The 24,130-nt window shown below is 51.5% G+C and overlaps 10 protein-coding genes across 10 annotated transcripts; 7 read left to right on the top strand and 3 right to left on the bottom strand.

Moving 5' to 3' along the window:
• Positions 1 to 364: 364 nt before the first annotated feature.
• M406DRAFT_339926 (family 2 glycoside hydrolase) lies at positions 365 to 3,046 on the bottom strand (the record flags this gene model as incomplete). The annotated part of the gene is made up of 1 exon (XM_040921503.1): positions 365 to 3,046. The coding sequence occupies one exon, from the start codon at positions 3,044 to 3,046 to the stop codon at positions 365 to 367; it is 2,682 nt and encodes an 893-aa protein (XP_040775248.1).
• Positions 3,047 to 3,712: 666 nt separating this feature from the next.
• On the bottom strand, positions 3,713 to 4,786 carry M406DRAFT_71164 (uncharacterized protein; the record flags this gene model as incomplete). The annotated part of the gene is made up of 3 exons (XM_040925399.1): positions 3,713 to 4,182; positions 4,401 to 4,467; positions 4,538 to 4,786. The coding sequence occupies 3 exons, from the start codon at positions 4,784 to 4,786 to the stop codon at positions 3,713 to 3,715; spliced, it is 786 nt and encodes a 261-aa protein (XP_040775247.1).
• Positions 4,787 to 5,384: 598 nt separating this feature from the next.
• Positions 5,385 to 5,750, top strand: M406DRAFT_260673 (ankyrin; the record flags this gene model as incomplete). The annotated part of the gene is made up of 1 exon (XM_040917387.1): positions 5,385 to 5,750. A coding segment is annotated over one exon (366 nt), but the record flags the coding sequence as incomplete, so codon positions are not given.
• Positions 5,751 to 6,134: 384 nt separating this feature from the next.
• On the top strand, positions 6,135 to 7,586 carry M406DRAFT_330629 (ankyrin; the record flags this gene model as incomplete). The annotated part of the gene is made up of 3 exons (XM_040920546.1): positions 6,135 to 6,936; positions 7,069 to 7,211; positions 7,527 to 7,586. 3 exons carry the CDS (start codon positions 6,135 to 6,137, stop codon positions 7,584 to 7,586), a joined length of 1,005 nt encoding a protein of 334 aa, XP_040775245.1.
• A 570-nt stretch (positions 7,587 to 8,156) lies between these two features.
• M406DRAFT_351658 (Isochorismatase hydrolase) lies at positions 8,157 to 9,123 on the top strand (the record flags this gene model as incomplete). Its single annotated transcript, XM_040922643.1, has 1 exon — positions 8,157 to 9,123. The coding sequence occupies one exon, from the start codon at positions 8,157 to 8,159 to the stop codon at positions 8,850 to 8,852; it is 696 nt and encodes a 231-aa protein (XP_040775244.1). The 3' UTR covers positions 8,853 to 9,123.
• Positions 9,124 to 9,941: 818 nt separating this feature from the next.
• Positions 9,942 to 11,437, top strand: M406DRAFT_259903 (uncharacterized protein; the record flags this gene model as incomplete). Its single annotated transcript, XM_040917327.1, has 2 exons — positions 9,942 to 10,574; positions 10,670 to 11,437. The coding sequence occupies 2 exons, from the start codon at positions 9,942 to 9,944 to the stop codon at positions 11,435 to 11,437; spliced, it is 1,401 nt and encodes a 466-aa protein (XP_040775243.1).
• Positions 11,438 to 13,797: 2,360 nt separating this feature from the next.
• M406DRAFT_339923 (uncharacterized protein) lies at positions 13,798 to 16,488 on the top strand (the record flags this gene model as incomplete). The annotated part of the gene is made up of 5 exons (XM_040921502.1): positions 13,798 to 14,038; positions 14,129 to 14,614; positions 14,738 to 15,743; positions 15,837 to 15,982; positions 16,475 to 16,488. 5 exons carry the CDS (start codon positions 13,798 to 13,800, stop codon positions 16,486 to 16,488), a joined length of 1,893 nt encoding a protein of 630 aa, XP_040775242.1.
• A 267-nt stretch (positions 16,489 to 16,755) lies between these two features.
• On the top strand, positions 16,756 to 17,707 carry M406DRAFT_339922 (uncharacterized protein; the record flags this gene model as incomplete). Its single annotated transcript, XM_040921501.1, has 3 exons — positions 16,756 to 16,775; positions 16,880 to 17,091; positions 17,283 to 17,707. 3 exons carry the CDS (start codon positions 16,756 to 16,758, stop codon positions 17,705 to 17,707), a joined length of 657 nt encoding a protein of 218 aa, XP_040775241.1.
• A 2,328-nt stretch (positions 17,708 to 20,035) lies between these two features.
• On the top strand, positions 20,036 to 21,954 carry M406DRAFT_339921 (alcohol oxidase; the record flags this gene model as incomplete). The annotated part of the gene is made up of 6 exons (XM_040921500.1): positions 20,036 to 20,200; positions 20,258 to 20,659; positions 20,697 to 20,882; positions 20,954 to 21,484; positions 21,519 to 21,780; positions 21,827 to 21,954. 6 exons carry the CDS (start codon positions 20,036 to 20,038, stop codon positions 21,952 to 21,954), a joined length of 1,674 nt encoding a protein of 557 aa, XP_040775240.1.
• A 619-nt stretch (positions 21,955 to 22,573) lies between these two features.
• On the bottom strand, positions 22,574 to 23,700 carry M406DRAFT_330624 (NAD(P)-binding protein; the record flags this gene model as incomplete). The annotated part of the gene is made up of 4 exons (XM_040920545.1): positions 22,574 to 22,782; positions 22,855 to 23,140; positions 23,245 to 23,538; positions 23,596 to 23,700. 4 exons carry the CDS (start codon positions 23,698 to 23,700, stop codon positions 22,574 to 22,576), a joined length of 894 nt encoding a protein of 297 aa, XP_040775239.1.
• Positions 23,701 to 24,130: the final 430 nt, after the last annotated feature.

Genomic DNA, 24,130 nt, shown 5'->3' with positions numbered 1-24,130 from the left:
CCAGCCCATTATCCACAGCTTTCTAACCATGATTTTCAAATTCCAGCCTGGCTTCCACCCTTCAAAAGTTCCATGAACTTAGCAGTCTTCTTCATGTAGTCTCTTATGCTACCACTGCAATGAACTAATAAACTTCTGCCTGAGAAATTCCCAACCACAAGCCTCTTTAACACATGTCAAGAGAGGATGGATACTATGTGAGGTTCTTGTCGAAATTTCTGTCTGATATTGTGCCCGAAATAGCACCACAAGATCAAGCAACACTCGATTTTGAGGATGTCTGCATGTACTACTCGCCTGAATACATTGCATTTGAACAAGAAAACATTATATTTTGGAGGCTAATCTCACGACCACGTAGAGCCTACTTGGTTTGAATAACAACCTGTCCCTGCTGCAGCCCTTGTGCGGTCGCCGTTACCGTTACCTCGCCCGCCGTCCCTGACTTCCCGCGCACAATCACCAAAGCAAGGCCATTGAACGTGTCTCTAGAGGCAGAGGGGAACGGCGTGTAGTCTGCAGGGTAGCCATTATCCGTCGCAACAATCTCACCAGGGCCGTCGACGCTGAACGTGATGGTGCTGTTCGCTCGAGGCGCGACATTGCCACTGGCATCCACCACAGACGCCGTGATGTACGACAGGTCAAGACCATCCGCCTGGATCGTGGCCCGGTCGGCGCTCAGATTCAGCCCTGCGGCGTCTCCAGCAGTTTGCACAGAGGCGCTCGCCCAGCTCTCGTTGCTCTTGGTCGTCACCACGCTCAGCTCGCCTGGCTGGTACACCACATCGTCCCACCTGAAGCGGTACTCGTACTCGCCTCTTGTCCTGGTCCCCAGCGACACGTTGTTCAGGAACAGCTCCGCCGTGTCTGCGCTCGAGAAGACGTGCACGGGCGTGACCAGACCCTCACGCTCCGGCCATGTCCAGTGCGGCAGAATGTGAGCCATCTTGAGATCAGGCCTCCACCGCGCTTGGTAGATGTAGAAGCGGTCCTTCTTGAACCCCGCGAGGTCCACGATGCCGCTGTACGAGCTTCGGTCGTTGTATGGCGTCGGTTCGCCCAGGTAGTCGAAGCCTGACCAGACGAACTCACCAGCGACGTATGGGTTCTCGTCTTGGGACGCAAAGACCTTGTCTGGAGAGGAGCCGAAGCCTGCCGTGTAAAGCTCGTAGGCGCTCACAAACATGTTGGTCACATCCTCGCCCGAGGTGGCGTTTGCTGGGGCGGACGAGTAGTTCGTCACGGGGAATATGAAGGTCCCTCGTGAGCTTAATGCCGAGGAGGACTCAGAGGACAAGATCATCTTCCCCGGGTAGTCAGCATGGTATTCCGGGTAGAGGGGCTCAGTGGTAATGCCGGTCAGATTCGAGTAGGCCACGGTGTTCCTGATCCCAGCGCCTTGGTAGTTGAGGTAGAACTGCTCAACAACGCTGCTCCATGTGGAGTTGGGAAGAGCCTCGTTCTGGCTCGCAGATGAATGTCTCGTTGGATCCTCCTGGGCCAGTATTTCCCTCAGCTCAACGTTGATCGCAGCACCTGCCTCGCCCGTCTCCTGCTCGCCCACCTCATTACCGTAGCTCCAAAACACAACACTCGGATGGTTCCTGTCCCGCCGTGCCATGTTCCGCAAGTCTGCCTCGTGCCAGTCATCCCAGATGAGGTGGAAGTCATTTTCCGTCTTGTTCAGCTGCCAGCAGTCGAAGATCTCGTCCAGGATCATGAAACCCATCCGATCGGTCAGGTCGAGCAGCTCTGGGGCGGGAGGGTTGTGAGACATGCGGATGGCGTTGACGCCCATCTCTCTCAAGATCTCGAGCTGGCGTTCTGCGGCGCGCACGTTGAAGGCTGTACCTATAGCACCAAGATCGGCGTGGTCGTTTACGCCCTGGATCATGACGCGGGCTCCATTGACGAGGAAGCCACTATCGGCTGTGTAATTGAGCGAACGGATGCCGAAACGGGTCGAGTAAGAGTCGATTTCAGTGCCGTTGCTGAGAGACACGCGAGTGATGGCCTCGTATAAGTTTGGGTCGCCGGCTGGGTATGGATTCCACAGTTGCGGGTTCTGAATCACAGTGGAAGTGTTGATAGAAACAGCTTCGTTTGCTCCGACCGTCTGGCTTATGCTCGGAAAAGAAGCGACTTGGGCTCCCGTCGAGCCGGTGTCAGCATCGTAGACGTGAATGTCCGTCGCGAGGTCGATCGCCTGATCTGTTGATCCTGAATTCTCAATCTTCACCACCAGCTCAAGCACGGCCGACTCGCTGGAGACCTCGCTCGCGGTGATTTGTGTCCCGTAATGACCTACACGCGCCGGTGCCGTCTTCGTCAACCAGACATTGCGGTATATGCCTGCACCAGGATACCATCTTGAGGACATGTTGGGATTGTCTACCCGAATGGCCAACACATTGTCGTCGCCCGGCTTGAGATATGGCGTGATGTCCAGCCGCCAGGAATTGTATGGATACGGCCATCCGCCCACCAATTCGCCGTTGAGCCAGACAATAGCATAGGACGTGGCGCCATCAACATCTAGGAATGCCAGTCTGCCTTCATCGGCCTCGCTCTGCGTCCACGAGATATTCCTCCGATACCATCCAACACCCTGGACTGGCAACCTGCCCATGGTGCCGGGAACAATGGGGTCATCGTCGGTGTAGAAGGGGCCCTTAATTGCCCAATCGTGAGGGAGGGCGACGGTCTCCCACGAGCTATCATCAAAGTCCTTCTGCAGGTATGAGACATTGCTCCCTGGAGGCTCGGCATCTGGGTATGGATATCTGTCGCTGGCATTGACGATGAACTCGTTGGCGACTGGAAGAATCCATGGCTTCAGTACCTCGAGAGTCAGATTTACCTGATCGGGACGGATGTCGTATGCGAGGCCATCGGGGTTCTCTTCGAAGCGCATGAATCTCCAGTCTGAGTTAAGGCTGGTACGCTCACGTCCAGTCGTGACAGAGGTATTTCGTGGTATTGTTGAGGCCGAGGCGAAAGAGATACTTGGGAGCCAGAACAACGCCAAGGCCAGGATTGCCATGGCTCGCATTACGAGAGACGACGTACCACTGCCCAGACTCATTCTGTCAGCAGTAGCCGACGTTGATTATCTATGAGGCAAAGCACATTCCTCAAATCTTGTGGACATCGCCATGATGCCTTCAACGCATGGGATGTTGACTTTTATTACCCACACCTGAGGTCTCGAAGCCATGACGAAACCCGTGACTATGGAAGTTGTTTATGGAAATAGTTTTGGGGCACCATTTTTAGCCAGTATAGCCTAAATGTTGGGGCCTGTAGAAATACGCATATATGATCGCCCAGCTCGGGGTGGTTGAGACCGAACTCATGTATAAGTTTTATAAGACTCCAAATTTCTCGTTATAGCAGCAGATTTACTTCCTTTCTCCACAAGAGAGTGGTTACCCCAACTCCACTATGTGACCTTCACACCCTGGCCATGTTACTTCGTGGATAAATTACTTCCTCTTTTAATGCTCGCACGATGGCGGTCTGACTTGCGACCTTCCACGAATCCCTCTCTCGGTGTGCAAGAAGGACTTGCTTTCCGGGGAACCTTGGCAATCTTCTTTAAACCCCTTTCTTGAAGGCTTGCATGCCCGCCCCCGCCCCCCTTTGCTCGATCAGAGCTTTACGTCCCTTATCTCCGCTGCAATATCGACAGAAACAGACTCCAGAATGTTTAAATCTGATTCTTCTGTGCTGCCCGGACGAGGCTCGACGCAAAGTCCCAGAACCGTTCCATATTTCCATCCTTTCCATCCCTCATCGCCTCCGTGAGACCTCCGCTCATAACCTGCTCCATCGCCTCGCTGACAGGGTCGAGCTGCTCCCACACAGGGATGAAGTTGTCCTTTGTCAGTTTTCCCAGTTGAGAAAACGCCCACTTCATCCCGTCGGGCTTCGCAAGGTATTCTAGGTCCGAAGGTTTAACCGCGGTTCCAATGACATTGTTGTTGCCCTTGTTGACGTTGGCGATGTAAAGTAACAAGAATGCGGCCTTAACGCAGTAGAGAACCATTGCAGCGAGGCCTGCCCCCAAGGCCGTCGCCACGCTGGACCCCGTCTCATACTGGCATTCTGCTACCTTGCTCGTGATGCGGTCACTCAGCGAGACGCCAGACCCAAACTGCTCTTTGACCACATCAACGCCTGGCAGAATATAAGATGTATCATCTGGGGTCCAGTTGAACACCGTCCCATCCGCGTTAGCAGCACCAATACGAAAGAACCTATGTGGCCATGGGCCGCTGGGATAGTCCAGTATCGCAAACTTGCTGCTGACGGGAGCAGAGCAGAACATCAGGCCCCGGCATTGACAGCTCGCTCGAGGACCTTGTCCAAGTTATCCTTGGCTAGACTGCTCTCACTGGATATGGGCAGAGTCCACGACATGGAAATGATTGTTGCTTTCTTATCGAGAGCAGCTTCGATAGCCTGACAAAGATGAATCAGAATACTTATGATCATAACAGTAGGACTCGCGTCCTTTCGCAGGGCTAATTACCTGAGCTGCCGAATCCATAACGATCTGATTCCTGCTGTCGGCAGTAGCAAATATTTTGAGTCGTATCGGGTAGATCTTGGCCATTGGACACACCCTCAGAATCATGCTAGCCATGACCGTCCCATGTCCTCGGGCTGACGAGTACGGCGGCCGAAGACCATTGTGGTAGTCGAGGCTCTTGCCCTCAAGCACCTGGCCCGTAAATGCTTTGTCAAACGTGTCTACGCCGTCGTCGATCAATGCAACCATGACGTTTTTCTGTACGTCGGGGATTCTGTGTTGTGCCAATTTCAATGTAGCCCCCCAGAACTCGTTCATGGTACTCGAGAAACGGTCTGTCGACTTCAACCATCTGTGCGAATTAACTCCCTTCACAGTTGTGGAGGATGCCAGACGCGATCTTTCATGGGGCCTGCCAGCTCCCCTGGATTCTCTAAAAACAGGCTCATTCTTGACCTCGGGAGGTTGAGACTGTTCTATCCTCAAGCCAGACCTTGAAATTCTTGACATGGTAGCGAATACACCGCTGGCAACGGTTATCAAGAGAGGCCGTCCAGACATCGTAAAGCTGCTACTCTCAGGAGGAGCTCAGGTGTGTCTGGACGTCGACAATGAATCAAACTCTCTACGTGTTGCCATAGATGAGAGTGCTTCCGCAGCGGCAGAATTGGTGCTCCGGAAATCAAATACAGACAATCTACAGAAGGAGTCGCAAGAAAACGACACCGATTCTTTACCAGACCAGTTGCTCCGCATGGCTATTGAACGAGGGTACAAGCGTTGCGTGGAATTAGTGCTTACAAGCGGAGCAAGTACAACTACTGCGGCACACTCGGGTCCAGAATCTATGCTTCTCAAAGCCGCTGAGACTAGACATACAGATGTCGTTCGGCTATTGATACGTAGGTTCAAAGACTTTGGTCAAGTCTACAAGGACAAGCAGCCGCTTCTGATAGAAGCTGTCAAGAAAGAAGACTTGGCCTTGATATCTTTGTTAATCGAACATGGCGCCAAGATCAACTGGGAAGACCCGACAAGCACCACACCTCTGATGTGTGCCGCCAAAACTGGAAACCTGGACATCATCAGATTGCTCCTTGCCTCTGGTGCCGACGTCAACTTCGCAGAAACAAGTGACAACTCTCCTCTCTTCCATGCAATTAATTCGGCCAACCTGGAAATCGCAAAACTGTTTCTGGCTGAGGGAGCGGACGCGCTTTGGACTGCACCTGACGGGTACACTGCTCTATATATAGCGTGGAATTTGGCGGAAGTTGTGCCTGACCTGATCAGACTCGGGGCCAAGGTTGGCGCTCGTTCTGAATGGGGACATGTGATCGCCGTATTGGCACGACGCGGTAATGCACGAGCTCTGGCCGCTCTGATCGAGCATGCAGGGAATGGTCTGGACCCAAACGTCATTTTTGACGACCAAGGTCCAGTGGAATCAACGGTTCGAGACGATGTAGGCTGCACGCCGCTGCATATCGCCTGTCGGAATGGCCCAGCAGCTTGTGTCGGGATCTTGCTGAAGGCGGGCGCAGACCCAGATCTACAGAATCCGGACGGACTAACAGCCCTGGCCGTCTGTCTCCTTATGCCCGATCCTGTCTGCGCAGAGCAATGCATCAAGCTACTGCTTGCTCGCGGAACAAACCTCTCTGTTGTGGACAACAATGGAGATACGCTGCTGCACAAGGTGCACTTCGCCACGCCGGTCACAACCGTCAAGCTGCTTGCCCAGGCAGGGGCCCCGACGGACCAGGAGAATAAAGAAGAGCAAACCCCACTGTATTCTGCCATCAACGCGGGTAACTTCGACGTTTCAGAGTACCTTGTTGTCCATGCAAAGGTCAGGGTGAATCTCAGGATGTTGATCGATGCCAAAATCGACCACACTGTCGTGCGTCCCATTTTTGGTGGATCGCTACTATACACAGCTCTTGGTATACGCGATGATGGTGTGCGTGCGAGAATGGTGCGATACCTGGTCGATGATGTCAAGGTTGACGTGAATGGCCCAGGCGGCATCCTCAAGTATCCCAACATTAACGCAGCTTTCAAGCGCTTCGATTCCAGAGATCACGTGGATACGAAAATTCTTGATTTCCTCGTGCGCCGTGGAGCTGACCTCGAAGTATCTGATGATCAAGGCCGCCAGGCTGCCCATCTGGCGGCTATAGGCATTTCGAAGCATGGCCTGCAAATCCTACTTACTGGCAAGAAACCCGCAGATACTAATGCTACGGACAACTTCGGACGCATGCCAATCCACTTCGCTAATTCGGGCTCGTTCTCTGACTGCTTTGAGTACCTCTTGGGGGGGAAGCTGGTGAAAGATGTTGACGTGCCAGATTCCGACGGATGGACGCCGCTCATGTGGGCAGCCCGATCTACAAGTAACCCTGATGTGTTTTAGCAGTTACTGGACAAGGGTGCTGATCTGTGGACCCGAGGTCGTGGGCTGGGTGATCCTGCCGACGTAGAAACATCTTGGTCGGCTCTGAAAATAGCCACCTTCACTATCGCAGATCCAGTCATACAGGACATGCTTACACCCAAGAACGCTGCTCTAGAGAGGATCCGGAATGGAAAGGTGGAAGTGTGGAATGACGCTGACCACGATATCCAAGTTGGACACTTTAAGGGCCGATTTTGTTCGAGTTGCTTCGCTGTAAGTCAGCTTGGCTAGACTATGAATACCAATATGGCTTGTTATGTTGTAATTCTTACAAGATACTTCAACAGAGGATATGGGGGATCATGTGGGTCTGCTTCAAATGCCCTCATGTCTCTCTCTGTACGAAATGCTATCGACATAGACTTGACATGCACGACGTGGACCATGTCTTCGATGAAATAGGGCCCCTTTACAGGCCTCTGGACAGGCCTTCTCGGAGCCCTTCGACCGGTAGCAGGCGGAGTGAAAGCAGAGACAGCTGGGCTGAGAGTGCTGGGGCAGTGTCTCCTGTGAACAACCAAGGCCCAGAACAAGACATTACAATTCATCATCTGGAAAGTGCAGATCAAGATCCTGGGGTGCGAGTGATCTCTGAAGATGCGGGCCCTGAGGCTCAAGTTTCATTGAATGAGGATGACCTTGAAGAAAACGAGATGGGTGGTGGGAATATATCTGTGGGTAACCAGGGCAGCATATAGCTGAAGGTGAAGATTGATCATGCACCTTCCAGTATTTTTATTTGACCACAATGTTTCTTTTTGTCTTCCGAAGATGCTCATCAGTGACTACCAAGTATTGTGCTGGAATCAATTATGAGGGGCTATCTCCCTATATTCATTTTGCCTTTTCCGAATGGTCCCTTTCCTTGTTTCTTTCCTTCTGATCATCAATAATTTCTGCCAGTCTTCTAATAATACTTACTTAGCACTTAAGCAAGTAGATTAGTAAGTATTGTGAGTCGAATCCGGCGATGAATCTTTAGTATTTACGCAAACAGCGGAACGGCGTCAAAAGGGTTAGGGTCTTGTGCAACCTAACCGTCGTCATTTATCATGATTACTACAAAATCGCATCACTGCATCAAACACAAGACTTTCTATACGCCTTTTGACATCGTGCCTACCAAAGCTTCGAACCTCAGTCTCAAGACTCTCCAATATGGCTTCCCCAAGTTTCGTGCCAGCGCTTGTCATAGTGGACCTTCAAGAGGATTTCTGTCCACCACATGGCTCCCTCGCAGTGACAGAAGGCCGCGACATCGCCGGACCCGTCAACGAGCTCCTCGCCCAGCCCAGCTTCGCGATCCGCATCGCCACGCAGGACTGGCACCCTGAGAACCACATCTCCTTCGCGACGAACCACCCAGGCAAGAAGCCCTTCACTGACACCGCGACGGTAATCAACCCGCACAATCCCGTCGAGAAGTACGAGACCCGCCTCTGGCCGGTGCACTGCATCCAGGGATCCAAGGGCGCGGAGCTGGTCCCTGAGCTCGACACTTCCAAGGTAGATAAGGTGATCAGGAAGGGCCAGGACGCGAGGGTGGAGATGTACAGCGCGTTCTACGATCCCTTCAAGAGCCCTCGTGTCAGCGACTCCGGGCTGGTGGGGATCCTGAAGGAGAAGGGCGTCACGCATGTGTATGTGGTGGGGCTTGCGTATGACTACTGCGTCAAGTCCACGGCTGTGGATGCTGCGAGGGAGGGGTTCACGACGTATGTTGTGGAGGAGGCCACCAGGGCTGTGGCGGACGCGGATGGCTGGGCAAAGTGTACACGAGAGCTGGAGAAGGGAGGCGTCAAGGTTGTGCGAATGCACGACGAGGTGGTAAAGAAGCTGAAGTCGCTCAAGTGAAGATGAAAAAATTGGCTGATCATGATGGTGACTAATCCTCTCGAGTGATTCGGCAGATATTGATTGCAGTCCTATTGGAACTTGTGTTGATGAACTGGTGTGGAGACCATGGTGCTGTTTCTCGATAAATCTCGACTTGTTGGATTCGTTCTTTAGGCGTGATCGCAGCTCTGACACACTTTCTTATCAATTATTGAGGCCTGTGGTAATTGCTAGCTCAGCGTCTACTTAGCCATAATGCCAGGGCCGCCACGAGTGCTCTTGAAACTTCATAAAAATCCCTTCTGCTGAGTCCCATGTACCAGAACAGACCAGAAAAGTCATCTGGCCTCTATTGACACAAAAAGGTCGGCGCAAAGAACCGGCTGCGTCTTAATCGTAACAGCATCAATGCCTCTCAATGTGTATTGGCATTCGTGGTCAGGTTTGACTTTTTGTTATTATTAATCAACTTGTTCAACTACTTTTCTAGTATTGCATATTGGCAGATCTTCGTTGCTGTTAATTCACTAATCACATGCTCTTCCTTACACGGAATTGTCATGTCAACTGTCTCGCAAGCAGTCCACATCCTCTTGGTGATGTAGAAAGAATTCCGCGAAAGCCACTCCCTTATCTAAACTTTCACTCGAGGACCCCCAGTCGCCCTTTTCTATACCAAAAGAAATTTTTTTTTTTAAAAAAAATGAAGGTTTCAATGTTTTCAGCCAGTGCACGCTAGTATGCAGGGACTTCCACCAATCAGTGGCTCACGTGCCCTGTTTCTGGTCCAAACATCACTTAAGCATGATAAACTGAATTCCAACTGCCCATTGTAGAGCAAAGCACTTGATTTGGCAAATCGTACCTGTTTCAATAAAGAGCAAGAGGGTTGAGAAAGATTGCATGGATGTCCTTTGATGAGGTAAGATGCCTAGATCAACTAGTGCTTGCTTACTTTAGGCAACAGTAAACGGGGCACAGCCATTGTTTTCACGATTTTTTTTTAATTTTTTGGGCAGCTATAAAATCAGGATCGTCGACGTGGCATGGCAGCGAGATCAAAGCAGTGATTCAAACAATTCGATCACCTTGGAAAGCAGCTCCAACATGTCATCTTACGACGAGGCACAACCGTCAAGCATCGATCAGATTGCCTCGGGGCTCGATCGTCTTGCACCTGAATTGACCAGGCACATCGTCCAATACGTCGGCAAGGGAGACCTGAAGAGCGTACGCCTTGTCAACAGAGGCATGGAAAACCATGCCGCCAGCGAGATGTTCAGGGACGTGTTCCTGTCGCCTGGGGAAGATATGATGGAGAGATGGAACAACATTGTCCAAGACGAAAGACTTCGACACCTTCCCTGGCACGTCACTATACAGACCCGTGAGAAACTTGAAACTGATCATAAGTACGATGAGTTTCCAGACAACTGGGAGCAAAGCCTGAGAGCACTTGAAAGGCTACCCAACGTCTCATCTATCAAGATCGTCTTCACCGAAGAATGTGCGGGCGAAGAGTCGGTCAACGCGGGCTGGTCCGATGAGTATGTGGGGGAATTTCCCGAGCAGCGGGAGGAGATGCTCGTCAGTATCTTCGGAGCTATTGAGCGCCGAGCATCCAATGGAGAAAACAGAAAGATTCGCAAGTTATCGATAGTTCATTTGCAAAACTACCCACTGCCAGAATTTACAAAGTCTGATCTCTTCAGGGGCGTCATGGACAACCTTCATGAGCTGGTGCGTGCAATTACATCATCGTGGATGTAATCACAGATTCCTATTTCTCTCTTTCGGCGACAATTCTATTACAGACTGCTGACTCTGCTATGCAGCACCTCATGATGGTACAGGAATACAACGAGCATGGACCTGATCACGACTACACGAAAGTGGAACTACGGACATTTCTTGCCCATCTGTGCGCGGATTGGCTGAGCCCTATCTCGCAGAACTTGAAAGCACTCTCACTCCACCACTTGGCCGATAACTGGGGTCCATTGCCAGCATATTTCAACCCTTGCGATCTCTCGTTCCCGAATCTCGAGACCCTTTCTCTGCGCTACTATACGCCAGCACACGATGATTCGCTCGACTGGATCCTTGCTCAAAAGTCTATAAAGCGCCTAATCATACATCGCGGCATGATCGCAGCTAGGCTCAACATCAGGAATGAGAACGTGGAGGGTTGGCAGGTCAAGACGCATGACTGGTATCCCATGGAGAAATACGGAGACGATGCAAGGACCAAATCATACGGCTACGACGGCAAGTGGAGCGATTTCTTCGCCAGGATTGCCGACGGTCTCCCAAATCTGATCGGTTTCAGTTTTAATGGTCTCGGCTCGGATGCTTTCGACTCACATGAGGTTGGTGATCCTGTCTCCAAAAACGAGGAGTACAACGCCTTCGCGAAGCGGTACGTCGTCTTCGATGACTGTACTCTCCCAACCCACTGGCCCGAAGCGGAGTACGATGGTGACCTCCATTGCTGGTTGGGGCACAATGTATTTCCGAATCTGCACAAGTTACACCTGGATGAGGATCGGGAAGGCCTGGACAGTCTGCTGGAGAAATGCAGGGTCAGGGCGAAAAGATGCTAGAGGTGTTGTGTTTGAAGTCGCAGAGTCATTCTTAAATATTGTGAATGCAAAGTAAAATGGCTACCAAGATGGGCTTGTTAACCTACAAGGTCAATTGCCAATCCTGCTCAGGTAACCAATGTATACTTGAATAAATTACAAGTGAAGTGTTCGTTCGCTGCAGCCACTGTATTTCTTCTTCTTTTTCTTTGATCAACAAAATAGTTTCAATTCGTTACAGAAACGAACCATGGTCAGCACCCCTTTTCATTGTGTCTGAGTGATTTCATTTCCAAATCATTGCTCTCATTATGCCTTATAGGACTGGAGCTGAAGGCACCCCTTTTAATGCAATAATTTGTCTAGGCCCCTTGTCTTAAGCTAAAGCAAACAAACAGTGTCTGCAACATACACGCTTAGTCAAGGCCTTCTAACATACTATATTAGGAAAAACATTACTCAAGACAATAATTATGATCCTATCTTTCTTGTTCCAAGGGTACAGAATCGCGCGGAAGACACGTGTCGCGGCTTGACTCTTCGTATCATGTGTAAATATAATGCGATATATACAGGCACAACCAGTACGTGTTCGAAATAGACTCTCGGTCTACCGAGATCCTACGGCAGCACTGGTCCGGCCGGTGAATCTTCCGTGCCCGACAGTTGTTTCCTTTTGCCTTTTTCACCGGTGTCCGAGCCCACCACATGCTCGGCCAAGGTCGTAATTCAGGCCGGCTATCTCCGATGCGACGGAGATCGAGCTGTTCGTTCCGAGTATCTGGCCAGAATCCACCACAACCGATGGAGTGCGATGGGGGCTGCTTATGCACGACACCAAATTAGACGCGGAGAGAGAGAGCGAGAATCTTAAGTGGCTCTTTCACTTTTCGCTAGTGAACGCAAATGGGACAGACAGAGAGGAAAAACAAAACAAAAAAAAGGGAAAAAGGATGCTGTAGAGCCCAGGCTAGTTCGAATAATACTAGTACCATCTGCGAAAAATCTGAGACAAGGTCCCGTTGGAAAACTCTAGCCGCAGAGGGTGTAACTGTGGTCATTATTCCCGATAACTTCGAGGCGAGCCGAGCTCAGTTTTGCCCATGTCTCAGGCCCCTGGTAACACACGATGATCTTGGGAGGTCCAGCACACCAGCACAAGCGGCAAAAACCCATCCGATGGTAAAAAGAAGCTAATCTCAGTGAGCCCCCCCTCGGACTGCGAGCAACGAGTCGGGCGGGTTTCGACAGGGACAACACGTGGTGGTTGGTTGTAGCAGTGTAGTTAGAAGCCGCCTCTGTGTGACATTCATTCGGATTTTAGGTACTCTGTGAAAGTCTGACCTCCTCCCAATTGTGAGATACTTTGTACTATGTACTACTTGGTCTTCTGACCACACCCTATCTGATATGGGAATGCCAAAAAAAAAGTCAATGATGACATGAGGTGTGAAGATCCCCCCCCCCCCCCAACGTCAACACTCAGCACCATCTGCTTCCGGGCAACTGTCTGCGCTGGAGCACAACCCCGTCGTTGCATCTTGTTCCCCGGCTGCTCGGCATTCAATTCTGGGCCTCTGCGCTGTTATGTACATAAGCTGCAGGCATTCGTGACCCGTTTTCTAGCTATTGTCCCACCATGAACAAACGGGCCACGGCACGCCGTTTGATTCTAAGAGGTTGCTGCCCCACAGGAGTTGCCTTAAAAAAACAGAACCAAGTCGTCTCCTCTTTGACCCGGCTGGCCGTGGCAACTGCGTAGGCGTAAACTGGTTCCTCCTTTCCCGAGCTGCTGGCTCGACCCTGTCTCCGCTTTGAAATGGATTCGTAATTACTTAAGTCCGCCGGCGTCAGGGATTAAGACGAGCGTGAGGGATGTCAACGTGTGTGTATGCTCTTTGCATGTGTGTCGTCGTCGTCGTCCTTTTCTCCTTCTTATCATTTAAGAACATCAAGACTGGGTCAAGACCACACCTGTTGTTCTTTCTTTCCTTTTCGCTTGTCCGCCCTCGCACGCCCCTCTGCCTCGGATCCATGATTTGAAGTCGGGCCTCACCGGATAGATCAGCAGTTCCGTGCATACAATCCTGACTGCGTCGGCGCCCTCCGCCAACTGCTGGAAAAAAAAATACTCTCCTTGTGACACTCTCCAAAGATTGTTTTTTCTCGCTGCTGTTTTTATTGTTGTTATTGTACCCCGCCCACACCCCCACGGTTGAGCCCCGGATCTCCTAGTTTTACGCCTGGCCACTACACTACAACTCTACCACCTAAACCCAGAGGAGAGGGAGCTATCTTGGAATTCAGTCAGGCAAAACCCCATCTACAGATCAAGACGCCCCTTCATCCTTCCAGACCTACGGCAGGGGGCGACCACCGCCATGGCTGCTGGTCACACAACATCAGCCAGCCGGAGCAGCGGCGCAACCGTCGACCAGGAGAAAAAACTGCCCACAACAAGTGACTCGGACAGTCTGAGCTCAGCGAGCTATGAGTCCCTGGTCGCCATGAATGCGACGCGCGGCAGCAATGCGCAGGGCGGCAGCGCACAGGGGATGAAGAAGAAGACGACGACCTCTGCCGCAGGAGACCCAGAATCGACCGCAGCAGCAGCAGCAGAGTGTGAACCGGCAGCGCGAGGCCTGTCAGGAGAACTACCCGACTCCACAGCCACCGCAAAGACAGCAGACGCGCAAGCCGGGACCCCAGCAGCTCAGGACCCGCAGAAGCCCGGCGCTGCACCCGAGGACCAGCGCACCAAATTGCAGACGGCCATGATCGTGGCGGCGCTGTGCTCGGCCGTCTTTCTGGCAGCTCTGGATGTGACAATTACTACTGTGGCCATACCGACAATTTCTGCGGATTTCAATTCGTCTGCCGGCTACACGTGGATCGGAAGTGCTTATCTTCTGGCCAATGCGGCTGCAGCGCCCTCCTGGGGCAAGATATCCGATATCTTTGGAAGGAAGCCGGTCCTGCTGGCGGCAGTGTCGGTCTTCTGGATTGGCTCTCTCATCTGTGGTCTTAGTCACAATATGGCCATGCTTATTACTGGCCGTGCGATTCAGGGCATAGGGGGTGGTGGATCTTTGATCTTGGTGAATATTTGTATCAGCGATATGTTCTCAGTCAGGAAGAGAGGCGTCTATCTGGGTTTCGTCGGGCTTGTATGGGCTGTTGCTGGTGGCTTTGGACCTGGTACGTTACTTTTTTTTCTTCTTCTTTCTGTCCTTCGTCTACTTATAATGTTACTGCCCCCCCCCCCCTTTCTTTGACGCCCTCGATGATGAATCTGTGTGCGTATGCTAATCAAGATCAAAGTTCTGGGTGGCGTCTTCACGACAAAGGCTACATGGAAGTGGTGCTTCTACATCAACCTGCCTGTCGCCGGCCTGGCTCTGGTCATTCTCTACTGCACCCTCAAAGTGCACAACCCCCGAACACCCATCAAGCAAGGGCTGGCAGCTGTCGACTGGCTCGGCTCCCTCACCATTGTCGGTGGAACTTTGATGTTCCTGCTGGGCTTAGAGCTGGCGGGTGGCACTTACAAGTGGCAGTCAGCCACCGTCATCTGCCTCCTCGTGTTCGGTGTGGTGATTGCCAGCACGTGCGTCCTCGTCGAGGTGTATGTTGCCAAGTATCCTATCATCCCCGTGCGCATCTTCAAAGACCCTCGGAACCTGGCCTTGCTTGGTCTGTGCGCCTGTCACGGCTTCGTCTTCATCTCAGTGAGCTACTACATGCCGCTGTATTTCCAGGGTGTCCTCGGCGCCAACGCTCTCCTGTCTGGCGTCTACGTCCTGCCCTTCACCTTTGTCCTCGGCTGCATGTCTGCCCTGGCAGGTTTTGTCATCAAAAAGACGGGCAAATACCTTCCGCCCATCATCGGCGGCTTTGCCCTCATGACTCTGGGTTACGGCCTCCTCATCGACCTGGACGACTACCCGAACTGGCCCAAGATCATCCTGTTCCAGATCGTGCTCGGCCTCGGCGTCGGCCCCAATTTCCAGTCGCCCCTCATTGCTCTGCAGAGCGCTGTGCAGCCCAGGGAGATCGCCAGCGCCACGGGCACCTACATGTTCGTGCGCCAGCTGTCGACCTCCATCTCGATTGTGGTTGGCGGCGTGCTCTTTGACAACGCGATGGAGAAGCAGTACACCACGCTCAAGAATGAGCTAGGCCAGCAGACGGCGGATCTGCTGACGGGCGACAATGCGGCATCGAGCGTGGGCCAGGTGGCAGCTCTGTCCGAGCCGGCGAGGGGAATTGCGCAGGCTGCTTACTGGCAGGCTCTACAGAAGATGTTTATCTTCTACGTCGCATTTGCGTGAGTGTTTTCCCTTTCCTGATGTGGCATTCATTATAATGGTGATGACGTTCAAGTGTATTTTCTTTGGCTAACTGAACGGCGTGAAAACAGTGGACTCGGCCTGATTATCAGCTTCTTTGTCGGCGGAAGGACGCTGAGCAAAGAGCACACCGAACATAAGACGGGGTTGACTACCCTGCAGCCAAGCAAGAAGCGTGCCGATGACGAGGAGAAGAGGACGGTTGATGAGGGCCACAGTGCTTCTGAAGGAGGCATCACAACAGCTACTGCTGGAGAGGCACAATCCACACCTCAACGTGAGGGTGGCGTAAAGAACCAATAGTGAAGGGAACTTTTACCTTCCCCCTTGTTTTTTGGGTTGGTAAATTGGGTACCTTTACTCTTTATTGTTTATTTTGGTCTAATTTTCCTTTCCTGGAAGAAGCATATGCGGTGGAGTTCGGTCTTTGGGGATTTAAGATTTGATAGACTGGGAAAGGGGGGTGGGGTACTTTAGGTGGAAGGCATTGTTGGGTAGAGGGGGGAGAGGGTTTCGGGAAAATATTGTCGAATGATAACCATGGAAGGCGGTGGGATATAACAAGACAATCACACACTAGATACTACTATAATAGTGATAGTGACGCTGTATCTACATGCAGCGCTAAATATATGGCAAACTAGCTTTGTCAGTCAGTTGTCAGTCATTCATGCAACGGAGTGAGACGGCGTGAGACTCTGGCTGGAAGTAAGTGCCCGATGATAATTCGTTTGGCAGTACAAACCTCGGGCGGAAGTTTGTACTCATGCCTGGTACTGTGGTATGGTATCGCGCCTGGCCTAAATACATGATACAGAGTAATTCTCCTTCCCTTCCTCGCGCAATAACAAGTACAGAGTATTTCACCTTGCTCCTAACCTCTGCCTTGCTGTGCTGCAACACTCTTCCGTCGAATTACAAGACTTAAACAATAACTCTCTTCCCGATTTCTGCTAGCCAAAGTTGGACCTATCAAATGTAAATAGGGCCATGGCCTCGTGCAAGGAGGAGTAAGTCGGCTATTTATATAGGTGGATGTTCGTATGGAATATTCCTAGAGGGCTCGGAGTCTCATGGAATACATATTGCTAAAGACTAATACAAACTGCTCCAGCCTTCCTGCTGTATGTGCACGTATTTTCGATATGGATGAGCTTCTCATCAACTCGGAGAATATTATCACCTTCTCTATAAACCACCTTTTAGCAAAACACGGGAGGCTGGCTTTAATATTGTCCATTCGAGCAAAGCTTATGGGTATTCCAAACTCAACCTTCTCAGACGTATTCCACAACGCCGCACAGCTACTAATCTCCCGCAAGCAATGTGCCTGCGAATTGCTGGAATATATCTAACAATTATTCCAGGACTGCCAGCTGCTGCCTGGCGCACTGCAGCTTTTATCGAACCTAAATTGCGCATTTAGGGCCTTAGAGAACTGCGCATCTACTGCCTCAGAGTTCAGGGTTCAGTTAGCACTGGCGTCTAGTACCAGAAGCGATATATACGAGCTAAAGACTTCGAGGCTGAAATGAAGAAGCTTGTTAGCTTCTTCCAGGGCGAACGACGAATCCTGGGTGATGACCCGCGCATGCGACCTGGTCGAGGGAAGCCAGCCCCTGATATATATCTCCTAGCCCTGGGGGTGTTGAATTCAGGCTCTGGTGAGAGACCCATCCAACGCAGCGAATATCTAGTATTTGAGGACAGTATAGCCGGGGTTGAAGCTGGGAGACGTGCTGGGATGAGAGTGGTTTGGGTCTCGCATGCAGACGTGGCAGCTCTATATCAAGCACGGTACGGAGACGCCCTGGCTAGCAGATCAGGAGAGTTTGCAGTTGGTGACGGTTGGCAAGCAGGAGAGATTTATAGCTGGGCTGAAAACTTATCAAGTCTGGAGCACTTCGATTATGAGAAGTATGGCATCATTGTCCCATCATGAGTGCCTCTGAGCCGGCAACTAGCAATACCCAATAGAGAATTCCACCATGGGAAGCCTTTCAGTACATAGAGCTCTGTACCAAACTGCTGGGAGCATCTCTATACGGATATAAACATCGGACTTATTCTCTTTTTTGCCAGGGCTCAGGGCCCCAGGCGATATGGACGAGCAGGTTCTATTTCCAGTCTCTTCTGCAAGCATCGTATACAATATGATCTCTTATTATGAGCAGTACTCGATCTGAATAGAGAAGGTCATACTACTCTGACTTGATGCATTCAGTATCCGGTCTATCTGTGGCGAGATATACGTCGGGATGGAACACAGTAATCTCTAATGGCCCTGTATGCATGAAATCTCCATATTTGTGAAATAAATTTTCAAGAAAGAAATGATTCATGGAGCTTCAGCATGCCCAAACATGCCAGAGTTTGGATACCCGGACCAAGAATAGCCCTGAAAAGTCAGATAATCAGTATAAGCCTGGGATGATACGATACAGGAGAATGCTCCCCAATACAGCGATAATATAGCTGACAGTAGCAGTAGCGAGGCCCATAAATAGTTTTGCAAGCATAGTTTCAGCTTTACAGAATTGCATACCGCTAAAGACAATGAGAAGTATTGCGAGATGCAATCTCACGATGCATAACGCGTGGATATGCTACTCGCCATGGATGAAGAGATCAACATGAGCGCTGACGCAAATAAGAATACCCAAACTACAGGCGATGGGTAGTAGCTGAGAAGGCATTATAAGAGTAAATGTGATACTGAATCACTCCCAGAAAATAAAATAAAGGAGGACACTCTATTTACTAATCATATATTATGATATAAGAGTGTCGAGCTCCCAGTGAAAAAGGAAAACAGGCTGCAAAGACTGCGAGGATTATATTTAAAACGGAACATCTGGGAACTCTCGACTTGTAGCAAAATAGTCTGAATGTTAGTGTCATCATATCCAATGCAATAACTAGTCGAGTTTCACTACCTACTTTGTAAGCCTCAGCAGTAAGTCCTATCTATCTACAGCCATCTAGTACATAAATACAAACATCTCCAGCTGCCCCCCCCCCCCCCCGCAAGGAGACATGGCTGCAAAGCCCACAAATGAACAAACACAATCTATACCTTTCCCCGCTAACTACCGGAGAAACAGCTGCAAAGGCCTTGGCCCACAAGTTACGCAGATACTAGGTACTGTATGTATCTCAGATCCTACGCAGCAAGAGGCATTATTATGCCGGACTACTTTAATATCAGAAACTGTAATCCCTCGGATGCTTCTCCTGTCCGATCATCCTTCATTGGTGCATATCCTATAGGTAACATATAGTACTGTGGTAATATCTGTGGACAGCGGCCCCGATCAGCGATGGTAGATAGGCCTGCAGCTCTGGAGAGCTCTATACCTATAGGCATCCAAGCATCTCAAACAGCCCGAGGCGTTCTGGTAGAATGCATGTAATCAGGGCTGAGAAGCTGGCCAGTTGGATCAGGCAGTCAGCTAGTGTCTGTTGCAATGTCTTCGGAATTCATTTCCGAATGGTAGATTAGCCCTGCCAGGCCCACCATTATTCAATATATGGGGAAATCCGAGGTCGTTGGTATTGGGGGCTAGAAAGATGGCTACCTACGAAATAGTAGGTGTGGGCTCAGCTGTTGGACCGGGCTCTGTGATCTTATCCCGAGCCACCTGCATGGGGCAGAATTTCGAACATCCCTTTGACACTGATGAGACTGTCGATGCCCCGGTAACACATGCAGAATGCAGGTAAGCAATAATGGAACGGCCCGTTGCAATCTTACAGATGACTTACTGTGGATATCAATGCACATAGTGTACTATGCATAGTATGCTCTCTCCCTGCAGGCTGGTAGACCGTATCGATTACTGTATATACTTGTATAAAATATAGAGTACATGGAGCGTTGGTGACAACGCAAGTAAATCCACCTCTCAAAAGCCCGCGAACAGCGTTACACTAGCCAACGTCTTTTGGCAAGATCCCTGGCCATCCCAACCAGCCGGCAACTTGTAGCCAGGGCAGGGCTCAATGTAATCCACTCGTTCAGGATGCATTCTATTCCAGTCTTTGGTTTGAGTACTTTGGTACTGCATAGAAAGGTCCGCCCAAGATCGGTTTGTTGAATGCTGTTGGTCGAACGTGATCTGACCTCAAAAGCTCGAACTGCGCCTGCTATGTATGTATTCGAGCGGGTCAACTTCCAGCTGGCGCGCCATCTCGAGATAATCTTGATCTCCCTGCTATACGCACCTACATCGGTTTAGTTAATCTCTGGATCTACAGTCAATTTTCAATCATGGCGGCTTCTTCCTCGCCGGATTCTTTCGACTATATCATCGTCGGCGGAGGCACCGCAGGCCTCGTCCTCGCTTCCCGACTCACGGAAGACCCCAAAGTCCAGGTACTCGTCCTTGAGGCGGGTGAGGACCTTGGAGCCGACCCTCGAGTCAATGTCCCTGCCGTAAGTCATCCGAGGCCGACTTCAGGATTGAAAGGACCAAGCTGACACTCCAAACAGATGTGGGTGGAGCTAGCTGGCTCCTCCGCCGACTGGTGCTTCAAGACCACGCCCCAGCACGGGCTTGGCGGCCATCAGATGGGAATTGCCCAGGGCCGCCTGTTGGGAGGCTCAAGTGCACTGAACAGCATGAATTTTGTCGTCAGTGCCAAATCCAACATCGGCCAGTGGGCGGAGCTTGGCAACACAGGTTGGGACTGGGCAACCCTCTCAGCGTCTCTCCAGAAAGTCTACACCCTTCACGGACAGAGCGGAACCTCAGTAGATGAAAGTGCTAGTAGGTCGGTCCAAGTTCCAGTCCCAGATGAGGACAGCAAGTGGCCGCAAGTCTGGCGAGAAACGATCGCTGAACTTGGCTTCCCGGCGCACAATCACCCATTGTCAGGCACCATAAGCGGTGCTGTCTCTTACCCCGACTCCGTCGACCCCCACGTCAAAGACGCGAAGCTATGCCTGCACCGCGTACCTCAATCCTGCAACATCGCGACCAAATTTGACCGTGTGGACGTCGGTCCTGGTCGAGAAGATCCTGTTCAACCCGAGCACTGAGGATGGTGGTGATCCTATCGCTGCGGGTGTTCAGTACGCCCGGACCAAGGACGACGAAGTTGCTTCGGTTCAAAAAGTGACTTGCACGAGCAGAGGTCATCTTGTCAGCGGGTGCGATCAACTCGCCGCGTCTCCTCGAGCTCTCAGGTTGTTGGAGATGCAGCCCGGCTTGAATCAGTCTGTATTCCCGTTGTCGTCGACAACCCGTTCGTTGGCGAAAACCTTCAGAATCATCCTGTTGTTCCCCTCTCGTTCGAGACTATCACGGGTGAAGGCCTCCAGACTATCGATGGACTCAACCGCCAGGATCCAGCCGCTCTCGGTGCCGCCATGGAGGCATACGGGCGACAGACTGGACTCCTTTCCAAGTCCAATGGCAACGTCATGGCGCACATGCCCTTCCCAAATATCGCCACGGAAGCAGGCAAGCGTGAGCTGGAGATGATACTCAGCAGCGCTTTTCCGACATCAGATACAGGTGCCACCAAGACAGCTCCCACGTACGACGAGAAACTCAAGTCGTACGTTCGGTCTGTCCTCAAGTTTGCCGACGAGTCGTCCGCTTTCTACATCACAGTTCCAGGCTGGGCATCTTACACTCCTGACGGAAGCTGGGAGCCGATCCCTCCTGGCAACGAGACCTACTTCTCCATCCCCGTGCTGCTCGCTCACCCCTCTGTCGCGCGGCTCTGTTCACATCACGAAAGGCAAGACCGACGACGACGACCAACCCTCTGACCTGGGGCTCGAAATCAACCCGAATTATCTGGCTCATCCACTCGACGTCGAGATCCTGGCCCGACACGTGCAATTTGTGGAGTCAGTAATGGCAGCCACAGCCACGCCGCTGGCAAAGAGTCTCAACCAGTCCGAGGGCGCCAAGAGATCTTCAGCCCTGCCGCCTGGTCCACGAGCATTTGCTGGCGACGAAGGACTTGACCTCGCACGTAAATATGTCCGTGAGAGTGCCGTGGGTGCCTTCCACTATGTTGGCACGTGCTCGATGCTGCCCTCCGGGAGTGTACGGATGTCGCAACCTGCGGGTGTGCGACGCCAGTGTGATTCCGTTGGCTACACGCGCAAACACCATGGCCACTGTATATGCCATTGCCGAGAGAGCAGCCGAGATCATCAAGTCGGGCATTTGACGGGTGGTCTTCGAGACTCTATCCCCATCCAAAGGCTACTTACTACCTGCTAGGTACGAGGCAAGGTCAGGGTGCGACATTTGTCTCCAGTCATTCTTTTGATAGAGCTTGACGCTTCAAGTTCATGCTGTTCTGCTGGGCCGGTCAATGTTTGGAAGAATCAGGTCCTGTGATAGATGTTGATGATTACGTGATGGTTTGGCACTTGCTGGTATGAGGTAGGAGTCGAGATGAATGCTTCAAACAGGATAACGACAAATTCTATCCATTTTTGGTGATAGTAAACCAATGAAACTGTGTGTTCTCTCAGCCGTGTCATTCGAGATGGTTTGGTGTCAACTACATCCTACTAGGTACTGTACTGGTATGTAATTGGACAGACCTTTGTCTTGACCTCCAGGGCTGACCACCCTGCCAGGGCTATAGGGTAGGACCTAGGCCGACAAGAAGTGCAAACTTGAAATTGGGGTTTGAAGTACCAACTATAAGAAAAAGAGTAGACTGAATGGTCACGGGTCATTCAATACAGGAGGTTTGAACAAAACAAGTCCCATTGCCTAGTCTATGAGAGATTCCACGCTGCCTGGGGGGCTCCTCGTTCCATGTCTGCCGCTTGCCCTCAGGCTGATGTTGCTGGCTCCGTCCAGGCAGACCCCGTGTGGGGGTACGGCCATCCATAGATACCGCTTGTCATGGTCAACCCAGACTGAATGCTCTCGGCTTGCGCTTTGAGCTCATCAACGTCCCGGTTGGCGGAGACTGAACGGCCTTTCAAGAACGATCCTTCGGGACTCGCCAACCACACGAGAAAATCACCCGGGAGCGCGACTACATGGTGTAAGCTGGGTGCACATCTGGGAAGATCTGACCATGCACCGAGAATGAGAAGTTAAAACTTACTTTGATCCAATGGGACCTGATCGGGCTTCAGTCCGCTCTTTGCAAGAACGGCCGTGTCGCAGATGCCTGGATGGATTGTCGCGGCGAAAATGTTAGGCTCCTCGGCAGCTTGGTACTCGACCACCTTGATTTGGGCTATCTTGGACGCATTGTAACCAGACATTCCCGGGCCCATGACAGTCGGAAAGGCCGTTGTCTGGCTCGTCAAAGCCAGCACGGCCAAACCGGCTTTGTTGGCTGTAGGGAGCAAGGCCTTGACGGCCAAGACCAGACCCTTCACATTGGTCTGCATTGAGGGTAGAGTCAGCCGAACATTCTCCACTGTGATCCTAGGTAGAGGAGACGAGAGGAGACGAGACGAGTCAATATTTATAGGCATGATGGACGTACCTCAAAGCCTTGCCACCACTCGTCAATGTCGGCGGAGGCAAGGGTAGAGACGGTAGACGCGTGGACTGAGGCGATGACTAGAATGTCCCATGTCCCGACCTCGGCGGCGATCGTCTTCAAGCCCTCGAGATTGGTGGTGTCGACTGCCCGGACCAACGTCTCGACACCAGAGGAAGCCGACGAAACCAGGCTCGCCGTCTCCTGCAAGCTCGCCTCTCGACGTCCCAGCAGAATGATGCGGGCGGCTTGGGCTTTCGCGAACGAAAGAGCGTTTTGTCTACCCACGCCACTACCCTGAGACGGTGTCTAGTCAGCAATAGCAATATGTGAGTTTCTCTCAGCTTGACTGACCGAAACAATAATCACCACAGTCTTCCCTTTGGCGCTGAGCTCAGGCCGGAGAGCGGAGATTGCCGAGTAGGTATCGTTGTGCCAAGTGGCAGTGGCAGATGGCATAGGTGGCTACATGTTGGCAACGGATGTGAACGTGGTGTTGCTGAGGTCTGAATGATATTACAGAGGACGGTAGGAAGGATGTTGAAATGAAGTGGTTTTGAGTTCCTTTTGAGGCTGGGGCATGCTCTTACTCAGGAGGCTCTCAGGCGCAAGCCCGCTTCCGTAAGGTACTCTGGTTCCACAGGTGCTCCGGGGCCTGTGCGAGTGAGTTTACTCGCAGGGGAAAGAGAAAAGGAAAAAGTGTACCTCGCAGTACCTTTCTGTTCTGGAGTAAATGCTATATACTAGGTATGCAACCACTTAATCTCCCAGGGCCCCAATCCTGCATGCAGTATGGACCGCTGTATACGAAGTTGCATTGCATGTCCAGATTATGTAGAAACAGGAACTCCTCAAGGCGCCAAGAGGCTGCAGCCAGGTGCTCATGCAA

The sequence above is a fragment of the Cryphonectria parasitica genome (assembly GCF_011745365.1).
Source record: "Cryphonectria parasitica EP155 unplaced genomic scaffold M406scaffold_5, whole genome shotgun sequence".
In the NCBI taxonomy this organism is placed as follows: Eukaryota; Fungi; Ascomycota; class Sordariomycetes; order Diaporthales; family Cryphonectriaceae; genus Cryphonectria; species Cryphonectria parasitica.
The sequence above is the reverse complement of the archived record's forward strand: the minus strand, read 5'-3'. Positions and strand labels throughout refer to the sequence as shown.